The sequence below is a fragment of the Heloderma suspectum genome, chromosome 5 (genome assembly GCF_057233095.1).
Source record: "Heloderma suspectum isolate Gila_16-S chromosome 5, 16-S_ref, whole genome shotgun sequence".
Lineage (NCBI taxonomy): Eukaryota > Metazoa > Chordata > Lepidosauria > Squamata > Helodermatidae > Heloderma > Heloderma suspectum.
In genome coordinates, this window is record NC_139462.1 from 213916164 (window position 1) to 213927500 (window position 11337).

General features: G+C 42.4%; 1 protein-coding gene across 1 annotated transcript in view; it reads left to right on the plus strand.

Annotated features, from left to right (window-relative positions):
• Positions 1-1888: 1888 nt before the first annotated feature.
• ADARB2 (adenosine deaminase RNA specific B2 (inactive)) overlaps positions 1889-11337 on the plus strand; it is a 635707-nt gene continuing 626258 nt past the window's right edge. Inside the window, exon 1 of the mRNA XM_084855086.1 lies at positions 1889-1988. Coding sequence (XP_084711212.1) covers positions 1889-1988 — 100 coding nt within the window. The remainder of the gene's footprint in view (positions 1989-11337) is intronic.

Sequence of the window (11337 nt, forward strand, 5' to 3'; positions counted from 1 at the left end):
CATCCTTGTTCTGCATTTTTTACATGGGAGGAAATCTCACCTCTGTGATTCTAAATCCCGATTAACATAGCGGAGCTTACTTCTGGGTCAACATGCACAGGAGTAAACACTGTTGGAGATTTGGGGCGGGGGAAGGGAGAAACGCAACTTTTCGCTACTTTGTTTCTACTTATTCTGCACTCTTTAACATGATAGTAAGGACTCACTGAATATAGTAGGACGTCCGGGTGAACACCGTATAGCAGTTTGCATAACAGAGTCGGAGCTTTGGGGGAAGTGCCCCCCGCAAATTCTATGTATTGATTTACTTATTTAGGGCACAATCCTATGCATGTTTACACAGAAAAAAAAGTCCTACAACTCCCAGCATTCCCCATCCAGCAAAGCTAGGATTTGCAGGACTTCTTTTTTCTCTTTTCTCAAAACATCCATGGGATTCCGCCCTTAGTTAGACAGTTGGCACTATCCTTTCTAAGGCTGCTCTTACGCGAGAGTAAATCCCATAGCACGCAGCGCACCGTGCATCCCGGCTGGGCTGGAAAACCCTCTGCATCGATTTGGCGCTCTCCAGATGTTTGGGAAGTCAAGGCCCATCAGCCGCAGCCAGCATGCCAGGGATGCTGGGAGTGGTAGCCCAAAACATCTAGAGGGCCACCAGGCGGGGCGGGGCGGGGCGGGGCGGGGCGGGGGAGGTTTCCTCTGCATGCCTGCTTACTCGAAAGTAGGTTCCCACCGCCTGGACTCCCAGATGGAAAACTTCTTTCTGATCGGGCTGCATTAATATGAATTATTATTATTATTATTATTAGAAGAAGAAGAAGAAGAAGAAGAAGAAGGAGAACTGTCCTGTCTATTTTTGCTAGATCTGGCGTGGTGGCTTTGGTTTTATTTCATTCCTTGAGACCAGTGGAGGCTGGTGGCTCCGATGTCAGCGGGGCAGAGAGTCCGCTCTGGGTTTCAGTCAGAACCGCTCGGACTAATAACGGAGCGATCCAAGGCACGGCACCAATTTTGGGGACAGGGTTCAGCCCCTTGGATAGCCCCTTTCGAGTTCTGACTGCAACCCAGAGCGGATTCTCGCACACACCTCCGCATCATCATCGCCCAATCCCCCTCCGCTGGTGGAGTTCTGCCTTCTTTTCCCCCCGGCCCGGGTCCTGGGCAGCTGAGTTTCCAAGCTGACAAGGGATGGATGGATGGAGAGAGAGAGAGAGAGAGAGAAGGGGTTGCTGCTGCTGATGTCAGAGCTGGGAGACAGTTGTGATTGGATCTAATTAGACTTTGCAGCAGCAAATAGACACGCTCCCTGCATGATTGGCTTCAAAGTGGCTGGTGGTGCCAAACAACTAGCAGAGGTGCAAAAAAGAGGGGGGGAGAGAGAGAGAGAAAGAAAAAAAGTAAGAGCCCCGCATTTCCAGCCCCTGATAAAACACGGCACCCTGCGCGGGAGTGAGCGAGTGAGAACGGCCGAGGAGAAAGCAAGCAGCGATGGGGGCAGCAGGAGTTCCCGATCGGCCCCTTTAATTTATTCGATTTCTTCTTCCTTATTATTTTAAGTCCGCCTGTACCTGTTCGCGGCTCTCGTTCTCTTCTCCCTCTCCATCGCCGCCGGCAGCAGCAGCAGCTTTTAAAGCGTGCCAGCGCTGGAGATCCCTTGCGTCCCGTTGATGCACCATCCTCGCTACGCACAGCCTTAAAAATAAAAAGAAGAAGGGTATTCGCCCCGGCTCTCTAGACCTCGAAAGCGGCGGCGAGACCGAAAGGAGAAGGAGGGGCGTCCGAGCAGGCAAAGACTTTATCCCCCCCCCCCCCCGCCCGCCCCGGTCTCTCCCCAGCGCGCACCCACATCCGAGCCCACACGCTCCCTCTTGTTTACTGAACTACAGCGATGACATCCGTCCTGGGGAACAGCAGAGCGCCCGGAGCGCCAAGTAGCCAACCGAAATGCAGGTCCAAGAGGAGGAGAAGGAGACGATCAAAGAGGAAAGGTAAGCTCTGAATTATTATTTTTTTAAAAAATTATTTGGATCTCCTAGCGATTTCGCTCCTTCCTTTCGCCTCTAGTCTTGACCAACCACCCTGCATCCTTCTGCATCTGCCTTCCTCCTTCTCTTTCGGGCTGCTTCGCGCTTGTGCGGACTTATTTGTTTGGTAGAAAGAATTGTGCCTATTTATTTCCGCACTCTTTTTTTCAGACAGAGCATCAGTTTGAGGGGAGGGGGGGGAGTATTCTTGTCAAACACGCCTTTCCCTCAGAAATCCACGCAGACAGGTAACACTTGGAAGCCAGAGAAAGAGAGAGAGGTTGTAAAAGGGGGATTATATTTATGTGGGAGATTATGTATAGAGGTCTAAAACCCAGGGGACTGTGGCGGGGCGGGGGGGGGACCCTGTCTTCCTACCCACCCTCCCTCCCATGTGCTGGAGAATCAAAATAGCCAGATACCACAGCACACAGGCGAAGCATTTCTAGCAGGTGCCTCCTTCCTTTGACCCTGTCAGAGGTAAAATTTCACACGATTTGTAATGGGTTGAAGGGTGGGGGATAGATGAAGTATTCCAAGACTCCAAAAGGAATCCAGCCGCTGAGCGGGTTTTTGTGTGTGCGTCTCCCGGTTACCAATTATCTCCATCACAGCTGAATTGTGATGGGGATAAGTGGCTTTACACGTGATCATTTCTGTTCTGTAAAGCAGATAAAATTAAGGTGTGCGCAGAATTATGTCTTATCTATTGGAGATTTATCTTACAGGGATGAGGCACTCTTTGTGCAGTTGGGGTGGGGATAAACACGAGGGGGGGGGAGAAAGAAAAGAGCCCAGTTTGGTGACAGGTTGCACTTGGCAAGCTGTCATTTCTATACCTTGTTGTGTGTATGTATGTGTAAACATTTAGCTCTAAATATATTTTGAAATTACTCTCTTGTTAGTCTATTTATCTTTCATAGTTGCCCAGATCTGTTGTGTTTCAAAGTTAGGGAGTGCATTAATGCTGCTCCAATTCTCTAAGGAGACCAGATTTCTATAAATGGTAGGTGAATAATTATCCTAATCCAAAAAAGAAAGGGGTGAAACTTCTGAGGTCATAGAAAGCTGAAAGTCTGCCTGAGATTAAAGGTTTTCCCAAAGCTGTTTCTGTTTCCTCATAAAGGAAGGATGAGACGTCACCGGTGGATTGCTAATGCTGCATCTCCACAGTTACCATTAAGATATTGTGAAATAGTTGAAAGTCAAATAAGTATGACAAGCGCAAAGTAATCCAGAACCTCAACTCAGTGAAGAGCGTTATGCTGCAAAGATGCTCAACCCAGAGACTCTTATCGGAACAGTACATTCCACCCAGTCTATAGTTGTCATTATTATGGAGGCCTTGGATAAGTTTCTGTCAGCTCACTCAATCACCTCTGGACTGATCTTTTTTGCAGCTGGGATAGAAATGTTCCTTCCATATTAGGCATTCAAGCAGTCTGACTGTCAGAGGCCTAAAAATACGGATTGCACAAGTTAGGGTGTAATTATTACCTTGTGCATATAAAATCCACAGCATGTGTGACTGGATAGGTTCTGAGAGAGGCTTAGAAACCAAAAGTTAAATGATCCAAGCCTTCCTTAATTTGCTTGTTTCTGGGGTATATATACAGTGTCTGCTTTCTGATTGGACTTTCCCCAGCAGAGACCCAGGAACAAATTAAATTTTCAAGTGTGTCCATAAGAAGGCAAATGAATAAAACAATATTATGTATGTCTTCTTCTTTTACTCTGTTGCTTTAAAAGAAACATTTATTTGTAATTTCTGTTATAAACAGAGACTTTGGAAGTGTCTTACGTTTGAAGTATCAAGTAGGAGAAAAATCAGGTATCACGTAGGAGTGTATGAAGTATCAAGTAGGAGGAAAATCTGGCATAATTTATTAATTTGTACTAAAAACCATTCAATAAGGGAGTTTCTTTCTGTTGTTAAACCTTTCAAATTACATGCCAGTAAGTCAGCATTTCATGTTCTACGTCTTCCATCTGTAGTTCTGTCACAGGGAACTTCTGTTAAGTTATGTCTGCTTTCTAGGAATGTAAAACTTAGTGGCATTCTAAATTTGTCTTTTGAAACAAATCAATAATTCATTTCAGCCAAGATCTCTATGTTAAGATTGCTTTGCATGCAAATTCCACCAGGTCACTCTGTTTCTAAGCCAATAAGTTTGAAAAATCTGTAATGAAAAAAATCATTCATTTCATTCTTATGCTTTCTTCACCATCTCACTGAGTGTTATCTGCAGCAAAGGGGGTGGAGGGTGGGAAGAAGAATTATTCTTGAAAAGAGTAAGTTTGTCAAGCATTACCTACTTCAGGGCCAAATAATGCAAGTGTATCAATCACCATATTAGGGCATTATTAGACTGAACTGCTTAAAATCATGTTCTAGAATGTGTATTTCAATAAGCCATATAAGCCTTTTGGGTATGCTGGTAGCAAGGGCTGCTTTGACAATCAGGTCTCTTTCTGAAGACCCATAGAGCACATTATACACACACACACACACACACACACACAAACTTATATCTCAAACACCTGGTATTCAACTTGTTGAATTTGATAGCTTGATAATAGTGAATGCTGCTACTTAGAGTTAAACACTCAGGTCAGATTAAGAAGTGGTTTATTTAGCAATAACTGTATAAATGGCAAGAAAGAGCAGATACCTCTATCAGCTGCATAAATGGATGAATTTTGTAAAGCATCCACATGGAAAAAAAAATGCTGTTCTAGGTCTCATAGTGTTTTTCTAATCATATCAGGAAAAAAATGTTCTTAAAATGTTTCTAATGGTTCTGCAGGGTCTATTTTACTGCCTTCAATAGATCTACTTTTAAAGTGCAAAACGCCTTCAGAGATGTTTATGTCAACTTCCTTACACAGTCCAAGAAATGCTCGTGGTATTGATAAATCTAAGTCTGGCTTTGAACAATGTAATAATAAAATAAAATGCCCATCTCAGCTCACTGTTCAGTTGATGAATGTGCAGCGATTATATATGGAAAGGCGAGTATTTTACCTAAAATGCCTATGCGATGAATTGGCGTACTATGTTGCAAAGATGTGATTTTTATTTAAATACCAATGTGGGACTAAAATTATTGATATTCAATTGATAATACTGTTTTCTCTTGTCCCCCCCACCCCTTGCAACTTACTTCCTAGGATCTAGTTACACGGTTCAGTGTTAGATTTTATTTAAGTTAATTTGAAATGTATAGCATCTGAGTACTTGCTTCTTCTTAGAATCTCTTTGCAATTACTAATTTGCTCAGGAAGAGTTAAACCGTGATGGTGAAGTTGCATTGGCTGGAATAATTAAAAATCAAGATAAATTTGGAATTAAAGGATCTGATGCAGAAATCTCTTAACTTGGGTGCCTAATTGAATGACAAAGTCTATTGCTTGATTTCAACAGTCCTAAATAGTATTGCTTTGGACTTGCAGCATTATCCAGGCAAAGTTAAGCTCTTAAGTCCCATACATGTAACTTTCTCTTACTATAATCAATTAGAATTAAAAGTGTATGATTTGAGCTGTATGATGCCCTTTGTGGGTTGCTGCAGCTGCTGTTGTTTTATGGTAAATGAAATAATAACTCTGAAAATTTCTGGAGATATTAAAATTCAAAACATTACCAAATGACCCTTCCAGTCCACACATAGATTGCATGCAAGTGTCTATCCACTTATATCTGATTTCTAAGGCCATGATTTGAAAGAAAATTCTGTTGATTTCAATAGCATTTCCAAGGAGCTACATGTTTAGGGTCAGGACGCTACTTGCTGCCAGGCAAAAATATTCTCTGTAGAGCTATTGGCAAATGATTCTAAACATGCAATATATTTGCACTATTATTCTGGGGGGGAGGGCGGAGCTTCTAAGCATAGGTTATCCTTTCTCAGAAACCATCTAAAACAAATGAATTCCAAAATGCTAGATTTATAGTTTATATCATTGTAATTTTTTTCAGCAGCCTGTTATTTTAATGTCCATCTGTGGCATGAGCTACACTGAGTGAAGAATTCACACTTTAGTATGTAATGGCTTTTTTGTTTGTTTGTTTTTGAACACCTGGCTTTATTTTCATTATTAACCATGGGTCTAAAATGTAATAGAATTTGAGACGCATAATAAGAAATGATAGAGTACATGTTGTACAAAATTGGGCATAACTATGAGGACTTCTTTAAAGAGACAAATGACTACGGTGTAGATATGCAAGTATACAGAGATTTTCAGACACTGGTTAGAAGCAAATGTGACCCCCGCCCCCTGCCAAATATCCTTAAAATGTAGTTGTGGGGTTGTAATTTTTCCTTGTGGGGTTGTAATTTTTTTCCTTGTTGGCTAGTTCACCAAGAGCAATTAGGCCGACTCGTTGGTTGCATGCAAGTTTCCCTACATCTGAGGCACTTCCAGCAAGAGAAGTAAAAACTCAAAGTTAAATGCTACAATATGGCCGAGGGTAACGTTGGTGGAGCAAAACAAACAAAATATGCACAGCAAATGTGTGTGGGTGTGGGTGTGAGAGAGAGAGAGAGAGAATGAGATTTTAGCATAATGAATTTTTTGTGAAAATTAATGAAATTGTGAGACCATGTTAAGCCAGTGTGGATTACCACAATGTGTTCTCCCCATAATATCAATGGAATAAATGAGTGTGTTCCATGTTGATCTGGATTCATGGATAAACGTTCTTCCCTGCAATAGGCTGGTGTCATGGTTCAGGATGTATATTGCTTATCTTACCCCCTGCCAGCTTGAGAGAAAGTATTGAATTTGTAGATAAAAATATTAAATTGATTAAAACTTAATATCCATCATCTTATTTGGAGTTTCTTTTCTTCCTTCTCCCCCCCCCACTTCCTTTTTTACAATTACCTCTGATTTCTAGTGATCCGTGGTAATGACAGCAATTTGAGATTCCATCAAGGGCATTAGCTGTGATGGCTGAGCTTAAATTTAGAATGAGGGAGAAATTATGGAATTCACAACTCCGTATCTACACAGTGGTGGAGCATGGCATGAAGAGCAGAGCTGCCTCTTTCTAACAAAAATACCCAAATGGAGAAGGCTGGATTGGGTGGAAGAGAGAGCAGTAAAATGAAACACTCCAATATTAACAGAAAGATGCTTGAGTTGTAAACGTGTAAGGTGTTGACAACTTACTCGATTACTTTGACTGTTCTACCTGGTGAACTGTTGTATTTTATTTTTGAAATAAATTTGATCGTGTTTCTTGCGGGGTTTGTTTTTGTTTTTCCGCTGGTCAGAATTGCGTATGCCCTTGGTACTTAAAAGTATCCAAATGCAGGGAATGATTATGCGCTGTTTCCAAATGGATCATTCCTCTTGAATCAGCTGAAATCTCTCATTTCCACCCAAGTCCTGGCCACTCAGGCAGGCACAGTTCGCTTGTTAATTGAGATGAATTGAGTATTTAAAAGACTAGGCGATGGGACTGCCTGAGCATGTGAAAAGCTGCATTAAAAAAAGAAAAAGAAAAAAAAAAAGGTCATGTGAAAATGCTTAATGAAACATCCAGACCATATTAAGGGAAATCTTCATGGGTTTGCTCACCTATATTCCTCTTTAGGTCTGCATGCATTGAAAAAATGAGGGAGAATTGGTTTTTAAAAATATTTTTGCAGCAAGAAATAACACGCATTCTCTCTTTTTCCTATTAAGTCTTTATGAGGTTTTATGAGTTGTACAGAAGTGCTTTCTATTAACAATAGGGTTAATGGAATAAAGACATGTTTGTGACTAATACTATTGATCTAGAAGATGTGTCCTTCTTAAACATCACCCTCCATCCCACAAGGTGCCCCCATCTATTTCCCACCCTAAATTCATACTACACCCCTTTGTTCCTGCTCCAGAACACAGGAATCAGCCATTATTATATCCCTTTGTTCCTGATCCAGGACACAGAAATCAGTAACATGACACCTTTTATAGAAGAGAGACATTGCATATTTGCAAAATAACTGCAAATAACTAAATTCAAGGCAAAAGTAAATTCTTTAACCAGCTTAAACTACCCTCTCCAGGATTATCCAGGCTACGTGACCAGCAAGAAACTTGAATTCTTTCCTGGATTTATAACCAGTTATCTCTACAGTTTTCCAGACTGTTTACAAGTTTGGTGTGCATGTATATATGATTAGTTATCAGGACAAAAAGGAAGCTTGGTAGATGTTGGGAGATCCATCATTCTAGAAGGGCCTGGGATGATCTTTTCCACTTCCCCATGTAAAGCCCTATGAAAGTTGCATGGTTTCTGATATAGAAAATAAAGGGCTTGCATTCCTCCTTTATCTGATCTTTTCTGTCTGCTTGCTTTGTTTAAAACACTGACAACCTAGCAGGTACTATGAAAAGCAAGTTGCAGTGACGGATGAAACACAACAGTCTGTTAATTTCTCTCAGGCTCACAATCTCTGTGGTTTTGCAAAATAATACACCTTTAGTATGAATGTGTCAAATCATTTGGCAGCTGATACCATTTGGACTTTAATTTCTACTTCTAGGCAGGATATTGGAGGGTTTGCTTGCTTGCTGTTTTTTTTAATATTATTACATGTACAATTATGATTAATTTAGGCTTCAAAAATGTAATTGGTATGATGAACAGAGACTCGTCAGTCAGCTCAATGGATGTCATAGCAAGTTTGCTGCCTTGAGCGAAAAAGCAACAAAAATGTTCACTTGTAGCAAGACTTGAATGAAAAATAATGTGGAAAGCAGAGAGACGTTTGATTGTGTGTGTGTGTGTGTGTGTGTGTGTATGTGCAGGCGGGTGTTGGGGGGGAGGGGTGCTAATGCCCTCAGCTAGAACATGTGTGCTTTTTGTCAAAATGATTTCTTAAAAGACGATCAATAACAAATGGTGGAAGAACTTCTGTGTTCCTGGAAAACCTGAAACTGTAAGGCTGAAGCTATGCTGACAAAAAGATGAATAGTTGTAGTGCAGGTAAACTGAGGGTTCCTCCTTGCTGAAGGCAGGAGAACAAAGGGATAGTCACTGATGCTGAAAATGCTCCAAAGCTCCGGGAGTTCTGGTGCACATAAATAGTTCCATGGGAGGAGGAGCTGCACCATTCAGTGCTGGTGTGGATGCAATGGCAATGGAAAGAATGGGTGTGAAGCCTCTGTGCATTCACTGGAAACCATGCAGCAGTACCAGAGCTGCTATGCTGGGATGAAAGAGCATGAAACTAGTAAAAGTAAATTCTCTACCACCAGCTCTTAATTCAAGCTTCGAAATGCACTGGCACCAATAAGAGCTAAATCACCAAATGGGATGGTGAACGATTTGCATATGGACAGCGTTGTGCCATTTACCACTCCAGCCAATAAGCAGCCAAGAAATGCTTAGGAAGTGGTGCGTCAGCAGTCTTTGCCAGCAGAAGAACATGACAAGGGTACTGGGCAGCTGGTCTGTGGCATTATGTGATGCACCAGCATAGACTGCTGTATCACTGCCAGCAGGTGCAGCGTTGTTGTGCAAAACTAATCTGGGACAATCAGTGTGGCAGGGGGGTTGTGCAGCTTGGATGGCCATCTCCATGGCTTCCCAAATGCATTGTGGCCAATGCGGTGCATTGACCTGAGCACTTGAGAGAGGGTCATAGGATCATAGAATCATAGGGTTGGAAGGGGCCTACAAGACCCCTGCTCAGTGCAGGAGGCCTGATTCCCTGGCGGTTCCCCCATCCAAGTACTAACCAGGGCTGACCCTGCTTAGCTTCCGAGATCAAACGAGATCAGGCACATCCAGCCCTAGGTTGGTTTTCCAGAGAGATTGCACTCAGGGAACTGTAGTCAACAGAGACTTGCTGTTCCTGGTGGTTTGCGCTAGGAATGGGCAAATCAATTTGCTTTCTCCAGCACACATTTTAAAAAAAACAAAACCTCAAATTCTTTCTCTCCTGAATATGAAGAATTTTGCAAGTTTTGGTAAATTCTTATTTTAAAAAATCAGCTTACCAACTTCACCAGACAAATGCAATAGTTGCAGCTATTCCCAGCACGAAGAGGTCCGTGTTGTGCCTGCCTGTTATGTAATAGTTAAAGATGAGGAGCCGGTCAAGGAAAAGAAAAAAAAAAAGGTGGTCGCCCTAATTCAGTCCACCACAGGGATTCAAACCCAGACCTCCAAGAGCTAAGTACTCAAAGCCTCGGGCCTGGATGAACAAATCTCTCAGTTTCAGTTTCTCCCACATTTGATTTTTTTTTTTAATGAATTATTTGGGTCCTGAATGTGGAGAACTTTGTGAATTTTGGGAAGTTCATATCAAAAACAAATTGAAACAAAATTCTATCCCTAGCTTGTACATATGATGAGGCCATAGCTCTGTTTTCCTGTCCTGGCTTTGCATATCTATACGATCAGAGTACTACTTCCACTGATAAGCCATCATGCATTGTGAACTGATGATACATGCCCACAAAGAAGCTTCCCGTGTGTAAGCAGATTATCATCATTGTTTTCCATCATGTGTTTTCGCACTTTACTGTCAAATGGCCACAGCTGAGTAGCCACACAGGGATGCAAACACAATGCAGCATCCGCGCAGCTGTAGAAGCTAGCAACACTTCAGAGTTCTGAGAAAGTGACCACTGCCAGTATCCTAGGAACCGTGCAGTTAGTTCCATGCATCCAAGCCAGCTTTGGATTTGTTCAAGAAACACAGCAGCTCCCTGCATTGCAGGACAAATCACTTCTGAAACTTTGGAGAGTCTTGAACACAGTGCATGGAAGTCTAACCTTGAAAGTGGGGAGGAAGGCAGAAACCCCACGGGGCACACACATGCCCTGGGGCATTCCTAACACAGCTCTTTATGTTCTGGCCTGTATCTCCTCTCACATACTTTATCCTGAGATATGGTTCACACTTTGGCTGGATGATTCTCTCACCCACCTACCTGCCACCCACCATGGTCATCGTCTTCTCACACATGCCCAAGTAACATGCAACAAGCCAATAGACAGGAAATTGTGGATCTGCTCTGCTCCAAACTGTATTTATTCCAAAGCCTTGTAAACTGAGGAAGCTGTAATGGGGGGCAGAGATGTCTCACAAAATGTTTCACAAGTCCTACTGCTTCTGTATGTCAATTATTCTGACATACAGAGTAATTGACTTGGAGCCTGTTTGGACTACTGTAACACACTCTGCCTGGGGCTGCCTTTGAAATCTGTTCAGAAACTTCAGTTGGTCCAGACTGCTGTGGCCAGACTGCTGGGGCTGGTTACAAGGAAGGGAGTGTGCAACTCCCTTGTTCAAACAGCTTCACT